Genomic DNA, 20,601 nt, shown 5'->3' with positions numbered 1-20,601 from the left:
TCTTTGTACGTTATTGCTGATTGGCAACTGCTATCAACTTTTCATATAACTGTGAAGTTGGAAGGGACCACATGGGTCATCTAGACCAACCCTTGCAATGCATGAATTTTTTGACTCTTGATTAAGAGTCTCACGCTCTACTAACTGAGCTATCCCAGAGGAGAGCTGGGGTATAGGTTGCAACTGTTGGAAATGCTCTCATTTCTGCGCTCTTCATGAGAAAAATGGTACTGAGAAGCAATAATGCATTTGTGCCAGGCTTTTTATTGAGGGATATCAGCCCTGGACTGGCGCTTTTGTATCACTTTCAGCCATGGTTTCCTCGATCCACTTCCGAAATTTGCAGATCTCCGTGGAAATAGAAGGGCTTTTCTTGGACGCACACTGCACAGCTCCCCATGACACCAAACCGTGAAGGACCCCGTTGCAAATCATGGGGCTCCCAGAATCTCCCTGGAAATTCAACAAGAGCAAAGGGGTCAGAGAGCAGGGGAACTCTTTGGTGTGGTGAGACTTTTCTAGTTCAGGGGCTGGGATCTGTGGTCCTCCGGAGATTCTCCAACTCTCATCAGCCCCAGGCAGCATGGCCAGTGATCAGGGATGATGAGAGCTTTCATCTAGCAAAATCTGGAGGGCTATACCCGTAGATTCCACATCCCTGCTCTAGATGAACATTGAATCTAAAAGGTACAGAAACAGGGGGTTTCATATTGAAGCAGGTATGGTTCTCTGTAGGTTTATGGCTCTTCTTGCTTATCACTTGCTTCCTTGGGTAGTTCAGTATCTCCCCCCCACCCCGCCCATGCCCCACCAATATCTTAATACCCTTCTGTTTCTGCTCACTTCCTCCCCTCCCCCCTTTTTGAAATTAGGAAGATTTAGACAAGGAGTAGGCAGAAGTTAGACTGGGCTCTGCTGGTAGATCTCTGGATGATCTGAAGCAGATTGGCAAGGAGTTCTTACTCCCAACAATGGTGGCAACAAAGCAAACTTCTATTACACACATTTTTATATGGGATTTTGCTTAGTATTTTTGCAAAGCAATTCCCCCTAAAATAATGCATTTGTGCATGTTATTTTCCCTAATACATGCATCATTACACACGCTTTATCCTAGCATATGCATTTTTGTACATATTCCATAGCTGGAGAACTGCATTGCAAAACTCAAAGAAGTGCAAATATCAGAGGACTGGTGTGTTTCATATTGTTTCATAACGTGTTTATTAGGCAGGTTCATATTTAGAAGTGAACTGAATCAAATGATTCTCTGATTCTATTCCATCCCTACTCAGAAGTTCCACTGAACAGAGTTGGACTACAATCCTAACCCCATTTACCTGGGAATATGCTGCACTAAATTAAATAGGGCTGACTTCTGAGTAGACATGAATGATGTTTTACAGGATTCTTGCATCCTGATACTATGCGCTGACTTTTTGCTTGTGCCTTTATTGTTGCAATTTTTTGTTATTTTATGTGGTGTATAAGTTATATATGAATGGCGTAGTTCAGATTGCAGGCTAAATCACAGGAAAGTTGGATTGTGCTACAATGCACTGTGCCTCTGATCCATAGTCACCGAGTGTTTGTTGCTCACCTGGCACGAGTCTTTGCCTCCTTCCATTATTCCTGAGCAAATCTTGTCGTCTGTAACGGAGTCTCCGTACCTAGACTTGCATATGTCTTTTGACAGGATCTCTGTGTCCAAACATTGCAGGACATAGGCATAATTTACTGCAAGATGAATGCTAGGGTCAGTGTGTGACACCGGCTGTTTGGGACTTGCTACTTAACTATTTTAGCTTCAGGTTCCTTCCTCACAAATGCTAGAAGCTGTGGTGGTTGGTGCCCATTGCAACCATAAGGTGGAAGGCAGGAAGACCAATAGTAGGTACTGTAGAGGCAGAGGCTCCTAATCCTTGCTTTGCCCCCATATTCCTCCCTACTGAGTTCTGCAAGGGGCAACACTGTGACTCAGAGGAGGAAGCCAACAGCCGAGGCCACCCCCAGTAAGTTGAGAGGTAGGTGAGGGCTTGCTTGGAGCAGAATGAGATGCCCCACTCATAGGATCATAGAACTGTAGAGTTGGAAGAGACCCTGGGGGCCATCTTCTCCAACACCCTGCAATGCAAGAATCTCAGCTTAAGCATCCATGACAGATGACCATCCAAACTCTGCTTAAAAGCCTCCAAGGAAGGAGAGTCCACTACTTTCATTCACCTCGACTGGCTAGTAGATGTAATTCCCCATCCCACACCTGAAAACGCAGTATGAACAAAGGCAGCTGCCCTTATACTTAGGCTCATAGATCACCTAGTCTAGTGGTTCCCAAAGTGGGCAGTACTGGGAGGCGGTGGGGTTACCTTGCTAAGAGGCAAGGGGGCATTGGAGTGTAAATGACTTATCAGACTTCGAAATGCTGAATCAGGTTCATCCATTTTGCTGAATTAGTTAAACTAGATCGTTTTAACTGGATTTTGAATAGAGGTGCAGTTAATTGTTACTGTCTTTTTGTTTCTCAAGGTTATGCGCCCCCCCCCCCTTTTAGTAGTTTGCTCAGAGTTGTGAAACTGCAGGTGTTTTTGGTTTTGGTTAAGGTAGTCTGCAAAAGCTTACATCATTTACATCGGCTTATTTCATGCTTTCCTTTGTAGGAACTTCACCAGGCCCCTCAAGCACCTCCATCTAGCCTTGGTTTGCAGGAGGTCTTGTGAAACCCTTGCTTGCTGATGGACGTTGCAAGCTAAACTTCTTGCAGCTTATCCCCAAAGTGGTCATTGTACCTTGACCCTCTTACCTCTGGGGAAAGTAGTAGTGCCCCAGCCAGACACCACACACTTTGTCCCAATGGGTGCGCATTCCTTAGCCAAAGGGATGGTCTTAATGGTATCTCCCAGGACTGCAGGGGGGGATAGCTTCAGAAGCATGACATCGTTTTTCAGGGTTAGGGGATCAAACTTAGGGTGGCGGATGACCCTGACTGCTCTGGAAGCCTGTTCCCCAGCATCTTGCTTACGCAAATCATGCTCCCCAAGATGAACCATGAGATTTCTGCAAGGGAGACAATGGCAAAGACACAGAAGTGTTCAGAACTATTGTATGGCACAGCCCTTCTTATACCAAACCATTTCCATGCTACTCTTGGCCTCCGTTCTTTGCTTGACTAGGACAGGGTTTGTGGCCCCGATTTGATTTTGATTTAATAATTCTTATATCCCGCTTTTCCAGCAACAATGCTGAGCTCAAAGCAAGTCTCAATAATAGCTATGGTACTGAAAATGAGTAGAACATTTCAGTCGGTATAATCACATCCAAAACATATAACGAAGGCAAAAACAAATTAAACAAATGATCAATACAATTCAGTATAAACTTGTAAAGAATTCAAAATGTAAGAAATGGCTGCTGGGGACCAGCTCCCTGCTGGCTGACGGTCTCTGGGCAGAGACTTCTTCACCCAGTGCAGCAGCAGAATCTCAGGCAATTCAAAAACGATGAAGAAGAAAAGCAACCCATTCTAGATTGTTTTGTAAATGTCTGGAGAGATTAAAGGTAAAAAAGAGGTAAAGGTAAAGGACCCCTGGGACAGTTAAGTCCAGTCAAAGGTGACTAGGGTTGCGGCGCTCATCTCACTTTTCAGGCCGAGGGAGCCGGCTGTGCACGGACAGCTTTCCGGATCATGTGGCTAGCAGGACTAAACTGGTGCAACGGGACACTGTGATGAGTGCCAGAGCACATGGAAACGCCATTTACCTTCCCGCCACAGCGGTACCTATTTATCTACTTGCACTGGTGTGCTTTTGAACTGCTAGGTTGGCAGGAGCTGGGACAGAGCAACGGGAGCTCACTACCGTTGCACAGATTTAAACCAGCGACTTTCCAATTGGCAAGCCCAAGAGGCTCAGTAGTTTAGACCACAGCGCTGCCCACTCCCCTACTCTGGAGAGATTACCCTCCCTCTCACCCACCGCTTCCTCCCTATGACCCCACAAACTTGCCTTCCTAGACAGTGTCCAGCTGTAAGCACCCAGTGCTCATTGATCAAGGCTCCACCACACCGAGAGAGCTGATTGTCGAATACGAAGACTTGCCAGGGCTGAGAGTGCGGCCAACATTGGGATCCGCCGATAATACGCTCGCCGGTCTGTGCTGACACTGTGACACAAATACCATCATATATCACACATTTGCTGACACGGGAGGCTTCTAATAAGAGTGTGTTTCATGAGATGGGAAGCTGTTTTCCAGAAATGAAGGTGAAGTACCCACCCCCCATGCTGACGGGATCCTTCAGATAATAATGATTACTGGAATAAGATGAAGGCACAAGTGTGGGTGTGAACGTCCTGTACACAAGAACAGTAAGTTATTCAAAGCTTGGAAATCTTAAAGGTTCCTCAACATGCTGTGCTTTCACTCAGGCTACAACATCTACATGAACGTGCTGTGTGCAAGGTACATTAAAGTCTCTTGCATTTGCCAGGCTTGACTGAAACTAAAAGTAGAACCCTACGTGTATGCTTCTGTTCAGATAGTGATTTTTCAGTCCTACTGGCTTGCTCATTTCTTCCTTCCTCTTAAAGTCCCTTGTAAAATGTTCTGATCAGGGTCAAGCAGATACGTAGTTACTTTAGGCTAACATAACTGTTTTATTGTTCAACATAGGATTTTAAAACCCATATCCTGGTTTGTTTGGTTTTAAAGTAATTTTTATTTGTGTTTTCACATACAGTTCAAAAAGAATAAGTAGAAAATAAATGAAGAAAAACTGAAAACAAAACCACAACAAACCAGCGACACCACACAAAACACTTAAGGACTTCTCTTCCTGTCCTTCTCTGGTATCCATTATTTTCCTTCTTTTCCATGTATTCTAAGTTACCATGTTCTACTCTTCTTACTAATTATCTCCTACTTCCTCTTATACTGCTGAATTTATTCAAGTCCTACTAATCTGTTCATGAGTTTATATAGATTTTTAAAATTACAAACATTTTCCAGTCCTTTTTGTATCCTTGATCTTCTTGTTCTCTTATCTTACTGATCAGATCTGCCAGCTCCGCATATTCCAACAACTTAAAGTGCCATTCCTCCTTGATTGGTAATCATCCTGTTATTTTTGTGTTTTCTTTACATTTCTTTAGTTGTTTTTATTATATTTTGTACATTGCATGAAGATATATATTTGAAACACAAGAATTATTATTACTAGGCTCTATTACCTATCCAATGTAGCAAAAACAATAAAGAGTCTTGTGACTCACAAATTTAGAGTCTTGTGATTCACAAACCTAAAGACTTACAAATTTATCATGGCAAAAGCTTCTATTTGCTTTAATCTACTTCATGAGATAAGATAAGATTTCTTTATTGTTATTGTACAAGTACAACATTGTACAAGTGCAACGAAATTGAATGCCATCCCATAAAAACAAGACAAAAAACAAAAAACAAATTTTCAGCCACACATGCACATACATACACACCCATCACAACTCTCCAAGGTCATATTATCTGACCTTTTATACACTTTTATCTGACTTTTTATACACTTTTTATAAAAGTGTAATCATAAAGTGGTAAGCATATAATACATGATTCCGACAGTGACTTTTTGTACCATGGTCTAACATAAACGTTTAGTCATACCTCGAGTTGCGTACGCTCCATGTTGCGTATGTTTGATTTACGGACCTCCGTGACCCAGAAGTCCCTTGGAGGGCGCACAATGCGCAGAAGCGTTCTGCGCACTTTGCGCATGCGCAGAAGCGCAAAAACGCGCAAACGTCCGGGTTTTGGGGGGGGCATTCGTTTTTAAGCATGCCCGTGTTACGTAGCGTGATCTGGAGCGGATCGCATGCGTAACACGGGGTACCACTGTATATGCCTGTTGTCTTTGTCCATGGAGTTTTCTTGACAGGGATACTGGAGTGGCTTGCCGGTTCCTCCTCCAGGTGGATCACATTTAGTCTAAACTTTCCACTATGACCTGTCCATCTTGCGTGGCCCTGCATAGTATAGCTCATAGCTTCCCTGAGTTATTCAAGCCCCTTCGCCACAACAAGGCAGTGATCCGTGAAGATCTTTGGCCACCTCATGAGAAGAGAAGACTTCCTAGAAAAGACCCTGATGTTGGGAAAGATGGAGGGCACAAGGAGAAGGGGACGACAGAGGATGCGATGGTTGGACAGTGTTCTCGAAGCGACTGGCATGAGTTTGGCCAAACTGCGGGAGGCAGTGAAAGATAGGCGTGCCTGGCGTGCTGTGGTCCATGGGGTCACAAAGAGTCGGACACAACTGAACGACTGAACAACTAACATAAACAGACCTTTTCAGGGATGTTCTGAGACGGATCCCAAGGCGTTGGCTGCTATTAGAATACATTCCCTTGGACCTCCAGCTTCTGAACCGGCTTCTTATTTCAAGTGTATTTAACATATGTTTAGTTCACTCTTCCTCCAAGGTGCTGAGAGCCAGTGTGGTGTAGTGGTTAAGAGCAGTAGGCTTGTAATCTGGGGAACCGGGTTCGCGTCTCCGCTCCTCCACATGCAGCTGCTGGGTGACCTTGGGCTAGTCACACTTCTTTGGAGTCTCTCAGCCCCACTCACCTCTCAGAGTGTTTGTTGCGGGGGAGGAAGGGAAAGGAGAATGTTAGCCGCTTTGAGACTCCTCTGAGTAGTGAAAAGTGGGATATCAAATCCAAACTCTTCTTCTTCTTCTTCCTTGGGGCAGCAACTTTACAACAACTCTGGTAGGTGAGTTAGAATGAGTGGCTTGGGACCATCTGGTGAGCTTCATGGTAAGCAGAGATTTGAGGCCAGGTCTCCCTTGTCCTAGAGCTCCACTCCAAGCAGCAGATCCCAATGGCTTACTTTCTTCCTGTCTGCTTCCATCCTTTCCTGATCCCTAACTTGGTAACTGAAAGTCTGCATCCTTGCAAGGATTTGTAGAGAGGCAAGTCTCCAGTTCTGGAACATCTTCCCTTTGAAGGCTCACCAAAGAAGGAGCTTGAATCCATCTGAGCGAGTTTACAAATGCATTTCGTCCCCTGGTGACTGTAGCACCAAGGGATGACCTGCCCACATGAAACAGACATCATTGTCATTCAGCCTTCACAGGCAGACCTTATAAAACTTTAAATGCAGTGCTTTTCATTGGAGATAAGTTTATACCTTCACAGGCTTCCTTTGTTCCTGAGAATCAGCCTTGTTTCCATTCTGCTGTACAATGGTACCTTGGTTCTCAAACTTAATCTGTTCTGGAAGTCTGTTCCAAAACCAAAGCATTCCAAAACCAAGGCGTGCTTTCCCATAGAAAGTAATGCAGAACAGATTAATCCACAGGTCGGCAACCTCTGGCCCACGAAGACCGCTAAGCCAGCGCACGGGGGACCCGCCGAGTGGTGCCGGAAATGGCATATGCGCAAACGCCAGAAATCGCGTATGCGCATGTCCGTGATGCCGGAAATCGCATCTGCACATGTCCAGACGCCGGAAATTGCTTCTGCACAGGCACGGTTTTCGGCGTCTGGGCATGCACAGACGCGATTTCCGGTGTCGCGGACACGCGCAGACACAATTTCCGGTATCGGGGTGTGCATGTCCGGCCCATGGACGATCTCTGTGGGAATGATCCTGCGCATGGCCGGAAAACCTTGCAGACCCCTGGATTAATCCATTCCAGACTTTTAAAAACAACCCCTAAAACAGCAATTCAACATGAATTTTACTATCTAACGAGACCATTGATCAATAAAATGAAAGCAATAATCAATGTACTGTACTATACAATAAATAAGACAGTATTGTAGATGATAAAAATTAAAATTATTCTTTTCATTACCTGCACTGATGATAATCATTGTTTGGATGGGGGGCTTTTATCCATTTCCGCAGTCACACAATCAGTCAATCAATCAATCAATCAATCAATCAGTAGCTGAACTGGATTCCACACAGTCACAAAAACAAATTAACCGAAAAAGCCTCAAAAACAAAAATGCAACATAAATAGGGGGGGGGGGAAGCACCAAACTTGATCCATTCCAAAACTCCGTTTGACTTCCGAAATGTTTGAAAACCAAGGTTCAGCTTCTGATTGGTGCAGGCGCCCTAGAAACAATAGCCAACAGCTGCATTGGACGTTTTGCTTCTAAAAAACATTCGAAAACCGGAACACTTACTTCTGGTTTTTTGGTGTTTAGGAACCAAGGCGTTTGAGTACCAAGGTATGAGTGTAGTTTGGCTTCCTCTGGTTCACCAGAAGTGGCTTAGTCATGCTGGCCACATGACCCAGAAGTTGTCTGTGGACAAACGCTGGCTCCCTCGGCCAGTAAAGCGAGATGAGCGCTGCAACCCCAGAGTTGTTCGCGACTGGACTTAACAGTAAGGGGTACATATATATATATATATATATATATATATATATATATATATATCAGTGTGTGTGTGTGTGCATGCAAGGGAGAAATATGCTAAGAGGAAGGCACACTTGGCAAATCCACACCGTGATCAACTCCCATCTGGAAACCAATGTCCCCACTGTGGAAAGACGTGTGGATCCAGAATTGGCCTCCACAGTCACTTACGGAATCATTGTTAAAACTGTGTTTATGGAAGACAATCTTACTCGGCTACGAGTAATCACCAGAGACAACAGACACACACACATTTTATACAGATTTGTGACTTTTTGATGATGCCAACTGTTCACCCTCTGCAAGAGATGTATTGAAAGTTGTGCATTTTTTTTTAAGATCATACATCACTTTGGAAAGGATGGGAACCCATTCAAATAAAATAATTTTATTAGTAAGTCATTACGCCCTGCCAAGTTAAATTAACATTGCATGGCAATCAGTCAAGCAGCACTTACTGCAACGTAAAAACAAAACACCTTATGCTTCACCCATATAGGAATGACATATGAATGGTTAGCTCATTGCCCAATGCCCATAAGCACAGATACCCGTACCTGTGCCAGCAACAACTCTCTTACCTGTAGAAGCCAGAAGCAGCACCGTGCCTAGAATTTGCTCCATGATAATGAGGTGGTAAGGACTGGGGATATACAATTTTGTTCCTCCTACCACAACTTTAGTAAATAATTGACAGAAAAATGAACTGGACCCTCTGTTCACCGCCCTAAGACTTCATCTTTTTCTTTGGACTTATACAACGCGTTCTTTCCCTAGCACCCGCTAGTTTTGAAGAATGGAGTAGGCACTTTGCTGTAGGTGAGAAATGGCAGTTCCAGAACGTTGTTTTGCAGGTGGGAGTCAGCAACGTAAGAACATAAGAAAAACCTGCTGGATCAGGCCAATAGCACTTTCTTGTGAATCTCAACAACTGGTATTCATACTGCCTCTGACTGACGAGCCAGAACATATCCATTGTAGCTAGCAGCCACTCATAGCCTACCGTAATTCTCTTTTAAAGCCATCTATGTTGGTGGCCATCACTACTACTTGTGGTTGTGAATTCCATAGTTAAATCACCTTGCACAGTTATAACATAAGCCCATCCAGTCCAGCACTGTGTTTTCACAGGTTTCCATATACAGGTTTCTATGGGAAGCTCAAAAGCAGAAACTGAGCACGATAGCACTCTTCCCACCTGCAATTCCCAGTTAAATTTCATTTGGTGCTGTCATGCAAACCTGATTCCTGCCAAATTTGCCCTTTTTGTTTTTCTTTTGTAGTGTAGTTTTTATTCATTTTCCTCTTTAAACTGTTTAACAAGGTTGCATTGAGACGTTATCAAGAGGTCTGGAGGTTAGCAACACGAGAACGGGCCTTCTCTGCAGTGGCTTCCCATCTGTGCAATGCTCTCCCCAGGGAAGTTCGCCTGGCGCCTTCATTATACACCTTTAGGTGCCAGGCAAAAAGTTTCCTTTTTAACCAGGCCTTTGGTTGACCTGATCAACATCCCATACCCTTTTAAAATGTGGCTCTTTGGGGGGGGTGGTGGTGGATATTATTGGGTTATTGCTTTTTTATTTTATATACTGTGATCTTTTTATGTGAACCGCCCTGAGACCTCCAGGTATAGGGCGGTATATAAATTCAATTAATAATAATAATAATAATAATAATAATAATAATAATAATAATAATAGAAGAGCAACAATTACATAAAATTAAAAATGAAACAATAAACACTCGGATAAACATTTCTGAACATATCAACATAGTTGTGTCAAAGTGTATATACCAAAGTTATTACAGATATGAAATGATGTATTCTAATGCCTATTGTATAGATTGATGATCAAAGTGAAAAGTATTTTGTATCAGCAAGTTAGAATTGATAGGAATTTATAGGGAGGGGGGAAGGGGAAAGTAAACATGTACTTAATACACGCCACACTGTGCTTATAGGTACTGTTTTACCATATACTTCATTATTTGTGTAATCAGTAATTACACCAGACTGTAATTTTTGTTGTTGTGCTGTATATTTTAAGTGCACCTCCTTAACAGTTGCCCTTAAAAGGCTTGAATTGAGCCCTAATATAATTCCTTTTAAAGGGACAGCAATAACATGAAATTCAGAATGATTCTGGTCAAGTCATTGTCTCAACTGAGCCGAACCCTCACAAGATCTTGTGAAGATATTTGTTGTTTATTTGCTCCATTTCTAAACTGCCCATCAACTAAGTCCTCAAATATTATGAGATGATGTATGTTTATAGTGAAGGATAAACAGAAGCTGTTAGAAAACAGTATGAAACAAAAATTACAAATAATTAACAAATAGTTAAAACTAGGTAGAAAAACAGAAAGGTCTGAATGCTGTGATGTAACAAAATTTAAAAGGTTGCTTTTTAACTGAAAAGTAAAACATTTCCAATTTTCTAGGACAAATAAAATCTTTTTTTAAAGAAAGATCTCTAACTAGTAGGGAAAACCAATATTAATCCTATAACGAGAGAATAAACAAGTCTTTCCAGAGTACTGTAAAATCTGCGGATCGCATTCGACCTTCTTGCTGCAGCTCCACGCCGGAAGCTTCCCTTCCTCCCCCGCCTCTCCGAAGAAGCTCCGCCCCTCCTCCCCATTGGGTAGCGCTGGGAAATAGGGTGGGAGGGAAGACACCAGCTCCAGCAGCGCGATGCAATGGCGTCATCGTCCCGCGAGAGAGGCCAGCGCCCAATGGGAACCTGTCTTTCGCGGCCTCCTTCCCGCCCCGCCGAAGGGCGGCAGCATGCGCAGGAGCCGGGAGTGGGCGGGTCCGGCGGATCACGTGGGCCCGTCCCCCGCCGATGTGGTCAGCGGCTGCGGGGTCACGTGATTCGTTGCCTACGCGCGGTGGGGCCGGGTGCAGATGGCGGACGCCGAGGCTGACGCGGCCCTGCAGCCAGAGATGCCCCGGCTGGCCGCCGGCCTCAGCTCTCGGCTCCGGCAGCTGCAGGCGGAGCTCAGAGAGCAGGGGGTGGACGAGGGCTCGTCGGGCGCCTATTGCCGGGACTTCTGTCAGGTGAGTGGGGCGGGCCTGGCGCTCGGGCGGTTATTTTTGTTGGGGGGGGGGGGGAGGCGCTCGCGCGCGGGACGGTTGGCGGCGGCGGCGAGGATCACCGGGCTGGGCCGCTCGAGGAGGTTTCGGGCGCCGGGGCCCCGCGGAGGAGGAGGAGGCTGAGGCGCAGGGGGCGGCGGCGGCGGCGAGCCGTTGCCTGGCGCTGGGGAGGCGGGGCCGAGGAACCGTCCCTATTGGGAGGCTCCGGCGACGCCGCTTCCCGTTTCTTCTCGTGTCGGGCTTCGCGGAAGGTTCGGGTTCCAGGACCCGATGGCCGTCGCTCTTCTCGGGGGGCTGCCTCCCTTCTGCGCCCAGCCCAGCGCGCTCGGGCTTTCTCCGCGGCCGCTTCCGGATGGTGGTGTTTTCGGCGCGCTCTCCCCGCCCCGCCGCCTCTTTTTGTGGCAGTGCTGGAATTGAAGGAGGAAGAGTAGCAGTTGGTTAAACGGGAGCGGGGGGGGGGGCTTCGTTTAACGAAATCCATGACACCCCTCCCTCCTTCCGCGGACTCTTTCTCTCTTTTCCTTGCCGCTGTTTGCAGCCACTCCATGTCCTGTAGTTGAGGGGGTTATTTCCCTACATGTTGAGGATCTTTCTTTATTTGTTCCTCTTTCTCGTCAATAAAAATGTTTATCTGGCTCTCTGCTTCCGATGGGGCTGTGTATAGTATCTTGTGTGAGTCTGCCCAAAGATGAGGCCTTGCTTCAGGAGCTCCCAAAGATTAGATGTGTATTTGCCAGAGACAGGGCCCTTTCTGTGGTGGCTTCCTACTTCCGAAATCTCCACTCCTAACATATTTGCCAGGCTCCTATTTCTGTGGTTTGCTAAAGCCTTTTAATAGTAAACAATAACTTGTTTTCTATGTGTTACTTATGGTTCCGAGAGTGTGGATTGAGTATAATATGGCTTTATTCTTATTTTTCTATTTGCTTTGAGTTCTTGTAAGCAACTATGAATGCCAGTTCACTGTTGCAATATAAAAACCCGTATTGACAACTTGGATGTCAATCACTTTGTATGGTGTTCTGAATCGAATAGTCCTATTGGTATGACTTTATTTGAAAATGGAGTTTCAATTCTTTTTCCAACTCATATTGCAGTAGATTTTGTATGTTAAATATAGTTTTGGGTTGAAAGTTTCAACAAAGTGTTTATATACAAACATAAACATGCCACATAAAATATGTCCACGTGGTTTCTATTACAAGCTTGCAACAGGTTAGATAATATTTTCAGATAGCTTTGTTGGATGTCAATGTAGAAAGAAATATTTGATACTTGGAAAAGATTAAAGGGTTGAGAAAGATTTGTGAATTAGTGAGTATGGGTTATCCATTGAAGTCAAGTGGGTTGTTTCTGGAGTCAACATATTGGTAGTCCCCAAATTGAGAAACTCTTCCTTAGACATGTTTTCCTACTAAAAGCTCTGTTACATTTTCACTGTCAGATGAAGGCCATCCAGTTCTCCTTTGAGTTTGATGATTTTATTCAAAGGTTGGGTATGGATCATACAAAATGGTAACTTAATATTTTGGATAAAAGTGTTCACCCATTTGTCGTATAAATGGATTGAGATAATGTCCAATTTTACGATTAAGAAGAACCATCTAAGAGTACTTTGGAAGAACACCTCCACTCTTGCTGATGTGAACTGCTTATAGCACTAGCAGAGGGAGGCAAAACACAGTGGAGGGAGCCCTTTAATATTGATTTAGATGGTGCCTTCTATGCATTTGGTGCTTTAGAAAAAAATAAGAGTACAGTTTTGCCATGCAAAAATAGATAGGGGGAGGGAAATGGAGGCATGTAAAAACAGGGCCAAGAAGATGCAGTTATTTCAGTTATGCATTTATTTAGGCTTAAGTTTCATTGAGTAGGCTTTTGGGACTAGGGCAGCCATGGCTAACCAGTGAGCTGGAGCACAATTCTGAGTCTTTGATGGTTGCCTTTGCTGATTGGGACTGGTGGAAGTTTTTTTATCTCAACAGCATCTGGAGAATGGCAGGTTAGCCACCACTGGGCTATAGTGTTCTAAAGGCTTCAGCTGACACCATGAGTGCTTGGAGTAGCTGCTTTTAGTGTCCACCAGGTCCTGCAATACTAAAACACTCTGGTCACTTTGTGTTGATCTGAACCATTGACGTAGAAGGATTGGGGCACAGAAAAATGTGCATGCCACATGGCCTCCAGAAATGGGTGATGGTTTATATTGTCAGCTTGGTTCATCAAGTAGACACATGGATTCTGAATAGTTGTAAACTAATAATTCTTCTAGGCTGCCTTGACGTGTACAGAAACAGGTGACATTTGACATTTAGTTCAAAGCTCAGAAAATGTAATTGTGTTGGATTAGCTTAAAGAGATGTGCTTGTGTTGATGTCCCAGTGAAAATAAGATTTTTACTGCCTTGGCAAATGGCAATTCAGCTTAATGATAACCTTTTATTTTCCATATTTGCATCTTAAAGTTTTCTACAACTTTTATTAAAGCATAATTTTAGGTATTTAATACTAGATTTAACAGAATGGTTGAGTTGTTAGATTTCTAGATGAGATTCTGCTGCACCTTAGGACAATGAATCACTTTCAAGTCTTCCTGCTTTCAATACATGAACCTACTAGCTTTTGATGGAATATCACATCCAAGTTTATATGTCTCTGCTATTGTATACTGTACTGTGGTGTTTGATATAACAGCAACGGGGTTGTTATAAATCCATGTAGGAATACAAAAATGATAAATGGCTGCATTTAGTTAGGTTTACCCTGTCGTTAATAGATTTATTAAAGTCATTATTTTCAGATGTACTCCAAGGGAGACTAAAATTGGTACAACCTAGAGCATGCATCCCCAAACTCGGCCCTCCATATGTTTTGGGACTACAACTCCCATCATCCCTAGCTATCAGGACCAGTAGTCAGGGATGGTGGGAACTGTAGTCCCAAAACATCTGGAGGGCCGAGTTTGGGGATGCCTAACCTAGAGGGTTTTGTAGCAACTTGAAGATAAACAAATTTAGTCTAGACGCAAGTTCATACAGATTTATGGAATTTCTTTGTTATGTGAAATGCAAAAGTACAATATGTGACAATTAACTCAAGTGATCGCTAACAACATTGACCTGCAGATAAAATTGCAAGGCAGTGCCACCAACCTAAAGATTTGTAGAGGAGTTGTATTTTGAGGCCAATGGCATGACCATGGGTACTCTCCTGTCCCAACAATATGTGAACATATTAATGGCTTCTTCAATTCCTGTCCTAAAATATCTTCTTTCTGCTGTACCAGCCTAACACAGCTATCCTTCTGTATTTCCATCTTGAGATACAAGTAGCTCTTTATTGCAATGTTTCCCAAAATTCTGCTTGCTGAAGCACACCTTTTCTGATTTCAGCTGGAGACATGTCTTACTAATAAATCCCAAAATGTTTTCCTTTTTACATTTTGTAAGGGTAATAGCTACCCATCCCATATCATAGAATCTTAGAGTTGGAAGGCATCCTGAGGATCATCTAGTCCACCCCCTGCAATACAGGAATCTTAACTAAAGCACCCATGACAGATGACCACCCAACCTTTGCTTAAAAACCTCCAAGGAAGGGGGAGTCCACTATCTTCCAAGGGCGTCTGTTCTACTGACAAACAGCTCTTACTGTCAGAAGGTTCTTCCTGCTCCAAATGCCCTGGTTAGCACAACACCAATTACATGCACTCTTAAACAATCCAGCAGTAAATTCATCAGCAACTAGACCCCTGATAACTTTCAAAAATCTCATCCTAACGACAAAGGGACACGGCAGAGGGATAGTATCCGCAATATACAAAATACTACTCAAAAATCCCATGAACTCCCTAGACGCAATCAAAAAACAATGGGAGGATGACATAGGATATGAAATGAACCCCACCCAATGGACCAGAATGTGGCCTAAACCCCCCTTCAAATCCCTATCAATGAAAAGAAAATAACTCACCCTGAAATTAATCTCTAGATGGTACCTAATGCCAAGAAAACTAGTGCTAATATGCCCAGGAACCTCACCAAAATGCTGGAGAGGGTGCACCTCCACATGCACATACCTTCACATGTGGTGGGAGTGTCCCAAAATCCAACGATTCTGGACAACAGCGATACGAGAAATATGTGAGATAACCAAGCAAGTGCTAGAAATCACCCCAGAATTGGTCCACTAAACATTTTCCAAGACAACAATGCCCACTTACACCACCCACAAAGAACTCATAACTCACCTACTGTCAGCAGCCAGAAACATCACAACCAGGCACTGGCGAGACCTGTCAGGAGTAAGCATGGACCAGTTGTATGGGAAACAGCCCTACTAGAAAAACTCATCAGTAAGATGAAACTGTCACTGAGACAAATAGAAGAAGACACCTTCACCCCAGTATGGCTCCCCTTCATCACACATGCAGCCCAACAAGACAACAACAGAAATCTACCAGCAGCATACAAATCAATATGGCTAACCTGATAAAAAATACTCACCCACCCCACTCACACAGGAAACCAAAGACCACCACAGCGAACCACAAATGAACAAGCACGCCCTACACCAACCCTGACCTCTCTCACCACCAAAGGAGCACAAGTGAACAACAGAGAACCTGCGCAAACCGCTGACACCAAACCCTACATATATTAAGTAGAAACATCGCCACCCCACCCATCTCCCCACCCCACCCACCTCTTTCCCTCTTTTCTTCCTAATGTCTCAACAAACGAATCTGACTTGTAAAAATGTTACATGGGAAAAAATATGAGAGACATTGCACATACCTTTGTAAATCAAGCAAATCTTTAATAAAAATAATTATATTTTTTTTAAAAAAAGAAGGTTCTTCCTCCTGATAAGTCGGAATCTCCACTTGAATCCATTGGTTTGGGTCCTACCCTCTGGAGCAGGAGAAAGCAAGCTTGCTCCATCTTCCATGTGACAGTCCTTTAGATATTTGAAGATGGCTATCCTCTTCTCTGTTTCTCCCCCCCCCCCCCCGCTAAACATACCCAGCTCCCTCAACCGTTCCTCATAAGGCTTGGTGTCAATAGCCTTCTTACATTGTGACATTCAGAACTGGACACAGTACTTCAGGTGTGGTCTGACCAAGGCAGAATAGAGTGGGACTGTACCTTCCCTTGATAAGAGACTATACTTGTGTTGATGCAGCTTTGCCTAGCATTCATTTTTTCTTTTTTCTTTTTTGCTGCTGCATCAAACTCTTGTCTCATGTGGTCTACTAAAACCCCTAGATTCTTTTCACATGTGCTACTGGCAAGCCAAATGCTTCCCCAGTTGGTTATTCCTGCCTAAATGTAGAACCTTGTATGTTTCTGCGTAAGTTGCTGATCTGATCATGCCTCTTCATTGGAGGGTGGCAAACCAAGGACAAAGACACACCTGGCATCCTTCCCAGAGGAAGATAATTCTTTTACATCTGCATCTAAAGATATTTAAAGAACTCAGTTGCACCCGAATCCTGTGAGGATCAACTCACAGTATGAGGGTGTCCTGTGCAAAGTCTGCTGGTGGACCCCCTCCAATGCTTGCGCAATCAGCAGCACACATAGTGCTCCAAGGAGCAGCATTCAAAATTCACCAAGCACCAACCTCATTTTGCACCTGGCTATCAGTCACTTGCGACCAAGTGAAGATGCCAGGATGACAGAATGGCGCCTGGTGTCTCCACCATCTGGAGGTGCATTCTCATCTGCACAATCAGAATGAATTTCAGGAACCAAAAAGTATTGAAAAATACAGTCATACCTCGAGTTGCGTATGCTCCATGTTGCGTACGTTCGACTTACAGACCTCCGCGACCCGGAAGTCCTCCCAGGAGCACACGCGGGTGTGCAGAAGCGTTCTACACACTTCGCACATGCGCCGAAGCGCAAAAATGCGCAAACTTCCAGGTTCCCCCCCCCCGGGGTGTTCATGTTAAGTGGATCGTCTGTGTAACACGGGGTACCACTGTACAACTTTTGAGTTGTCTGGCCCCAAAATGGCAATGGCATTCTGTTCCGGTGACTGTAACTCTGGTTTAAGCTGCTATTCTGTGCCTAGCTTATATATCTAAGTTTCTAACACTGCCAATGAGTACTCATTATGTCAGTGGTGGACTGTGCTGGGACCTCAGCAGCTTTCCAAGTATGCTATGAGCTTAGTTCAGGGGTCAGCAACCTTTTCCAGCCCTGGGCTGGTCCACCGTTCCTCAGACCATTTTGGGGTTGGGGGAAATAAGCCAATTCCTATTCCCCACAAATAACCCACAGATGCATTTTAAATAAAAGCACACATTCTACTCATGTAAAAACACGCTGATTCCTGGACCGTCCACGGGCTGGATTGAGAAGGCGATTGGGCAGCATCCGGCCCCCAGGCCTTAGGTTTCCTACCCCTGGCTTAGTTGAATCTGGATACAACTGATTTATGCAGGCCAAACAGAGGCTGATTGGAAGACAAGGCCATAACAAGTGACTGGGGAGACACTTTGCAGCCTTTCTATGTGGGAGTACTATAGTGCTCATGTCCTGCTTGTGGACTTCCCATAGACATCTTTTTGGCCACTGTGAGGACAGAATTCTGGACTAGACAAGCCTCTGAGAACTGCTCTTAAATTCAGTGAGATTGTATTTGGGGCTCATGGACTCTTCTGTTTTGTTTTCTGTGGCATGCTGTGTGAGAGTCTCCACTCTTATTTAGTCTTCCTTACCTGTTGATAGGGACCCAGGTGGCGCTGTGGGTTAAACCACAGAGTCTAGGGCTTGCTGATCAGAAGGTTGGCGGTTCGAATCCCTGCCACGGGGTGAGCTCCCGTTGCTCGGTCCCAGCTCCTGCCCACCTAGCAGTTCGAAAGCACGTCAAAGTGCAAGTAGATAAATAGGGACCGCTCCAGCGGGAAGGTAAACGGCGTTTCCGTGCGCTGCTCTGGTTCGCCAGAAGCGGCTTTGTCATGCTGGCCACATGACCCGGAAGCTGTCTGCGGACAAACGCTGGCTCCCTCGGCCTATAGAGCGAGATGAGCGCCGCAACCCCAGAGTCGGACACGACTGGACCTGATGGTCAGGGGTCCCTTTACCTTTACCTTTACCTGTTGATAGTGTTGCACAGTTTGTGGGAATGGTTTAGTTTTATCTTTACAGGAATTGGGGATGCAACCATGTAAAGTGTGAATTGAGCAGATGAGAAGTCAATAAGCAGTGGGATACCAGATGGAGAAGCTAGGGGTGCAGGTGATGGTTGCTTAAAATCCTACCGAACCATGAGAAAGGATTGACTTTTTTCTTGATGTATCTTCAGGGCAAATGCTTAATTGTACATAAACCCAACAAACTCAAGTAAAAGCACCAACCAAGGAGAACATGAAAGATGGAAGGAACTTGAGAAAGCTTTCATGAAGTGCGAGAACTGATGGTCATGAAAAAAAGTAGCAAAAAATAGTCACATTTCTTTTTAAAGGGTAGTGTTTTTTTTACAAATTGAGAAAATCGCAAACTGTGTCATGGACAAAAAGTATGCAAAAGAGTGTGTGTGTGTGTCGTGGGGGGTACCATTAAATAGGAAAAGGGATACACTGTTAAATATGAAATTGAGTTCTGTTGTTCTAGCGATCTGACTGTAGAAATGGGCAAACTCTACAAAACAGTAAGTTATACAGTGGTACCTCTAGTTATGAACTTAATTTGTTCTGGAGGTCTATTCTTAATCTGAAACTGTTCTTAACTAGAGGTGTGCTTTTGCTAATGGGGCCTCTTGCTGCCACTACACCGCCGGCACACAATTTCCGTTCTCATCCTGGGGCAACTCTTCCTGAGGTAACTCTTCCAGGTTAGCAGAGTTTGTAACCTGAAGCGTTTGTAACCTGAGGCGTTTGTGACTCGAGGTACCACTGCACAGTTAAATGATGCATCACTGATACTTTATCAGTGCCTGAACTAATTCCAACTAGTGGGAGATGTTTGAACTGACATAATTACATGGAAAGAGAGCTTGCAACCAATTGCCTCCAAGAATTTCACGATCACTGCTGTTGAAATGCAGCAGTATTTCTAGTTCCATTGTATATGATGCTCTTATCTATTAATGGTTTTCACATCTTTTCTTAATGTGATTCCTCCATTGCAGGTAGTTTGACTAGATGCCCCCCAGGACGCCTCCCAGTGCTACAATTCTGTGATCAGTTTTGCTTGTTTCAGTACAGATAGGTTGTACAGGTGAAACTCAAAAAATTAGAATATTGTGGAAAAGTTCCTTTATTTCAGTAATTCAACTTAAAAGGTGAAACTAATATATAAGATAGACTCATGACATGCAAAGCAAGATATGTCAAGCCTTTATTTGTTATAATTGTGATGATTATGGCATACAGCTGATGGAAACCCCAAATTCACAATCTCAGAAAATGAGAATATTGTGAAAACGTGCAGTAGCTACTCAATCCATAACACCTGCAAAAGGTTCCTGAGCCTTTAAATGGTCTCTCAGTCTGGTTCAGTAGGAATCACAATCATGGGGAAGGCTGCTGACCTGACAGTTGTGCAGAAAACCATCACTGAGACCCTCCATAAGGAGGGAAAGCCTCAAAAGGTAATTGCAGAAGAAGTTGGATGTTCCCAAAGTGCTGTATCAAATAACATTCATGGAACGTTATGCGGAAGGGGAAAATGTGGAGGAAAAAGGTGCACAAGCAGCAGGGATGACCGCACCCTGGAGAGGATTGTCAGGAAAAGACCATTCAAACGTGTTGGGGACTTTCGCAAGGAGTGGACTGAGGCTGGAGTTAGTGCATCAAGAGCCACTATTCACAGATGGATAGGCTTCAAATGTCGTATTCCTCTTGTCTAGCTGCTCCAAAAGAAAAAAAGAACTGGGCTGTTGCTCAGTGGTCCCAAGTCCTCTTTTCTGATGAGAGCAAGGACCCAGAGTCTGGAGGAAAAATGGAGAGGCACACAATGCCAGATGCTTGAAGTCCAGTGTGAAGTTGCCACAGTCCGTGTTGATTTGGGGAGCCATGTCATCTGCTGGTGTTGGTCCACTGTGCTTCATTAAGTCCAGGGTCAACGCAGTTGTCT

At 44.3% G+C, this 20,601-nt stretch overlaps 2 protein-coding genes across 3 annotated transcripts in view; one reads left to right on the top strand and one right to left on the bottom strand.

Moving 5' to 3' along the window:
- Positions 1–259: 259 nt before the first annotated feature.
- Positions 260–4,219, bottom strand: LOC117051972 (trypsin-like; the record flags this gene model as incomplete). Its single annotated transcript, XM_033158700.1, has 4 exons — positions 260–453; positions 1,601–1,737; positions 2,801–3,054; positions 4,002–4,219. Coding segments are annotated over 4 exons (786 nt in total), but the record flags the coding sequence as incomplete, so codon positions are not given.
- A 6,910-nt stretch (positions 4,220–11,129) lies between these two features.
- The window catches only part of RLF (RLF zinc finger), a 32,044-nt gene continuing 22,572 nt past the window's right edge, over positions 11,130–20,601 (top strand). The window contains exon 1 of one of the 2 annotated variants that reach the window (XM_033158058.1): positions 11,130–11,480. In XM_033158058.1, coding sequence (XP_033013949.1) covers positions 11,266–11,480 — 215 coding nt within the window. In that variant the 5' untranslated portion in view covers positions 11,130–11,265. The remainder of the gene's footprint in view (positions 11,481–20,601) is intronic. The other variant, XM_033158057.1, reaches the window with a different exon arrangement.

This window comes from Lacerta agilis, chromosome 8, assembly GCF_009819535.1.
Source record: "Lacerta agilis isolate rLacAgi1 chromosome 8, rLacAgi1.pri, whole genome shotgun sequence".
NCBI classification, from domain to species: Eukaryota; Metazoa; Chordata; class Lepidosauria; order Squamata; family Lacertidae; genus Lacerta; species Lacerta agilis.
This window is presented reverse-complemented; position numbering and strand designations above follow the sequence as displayed.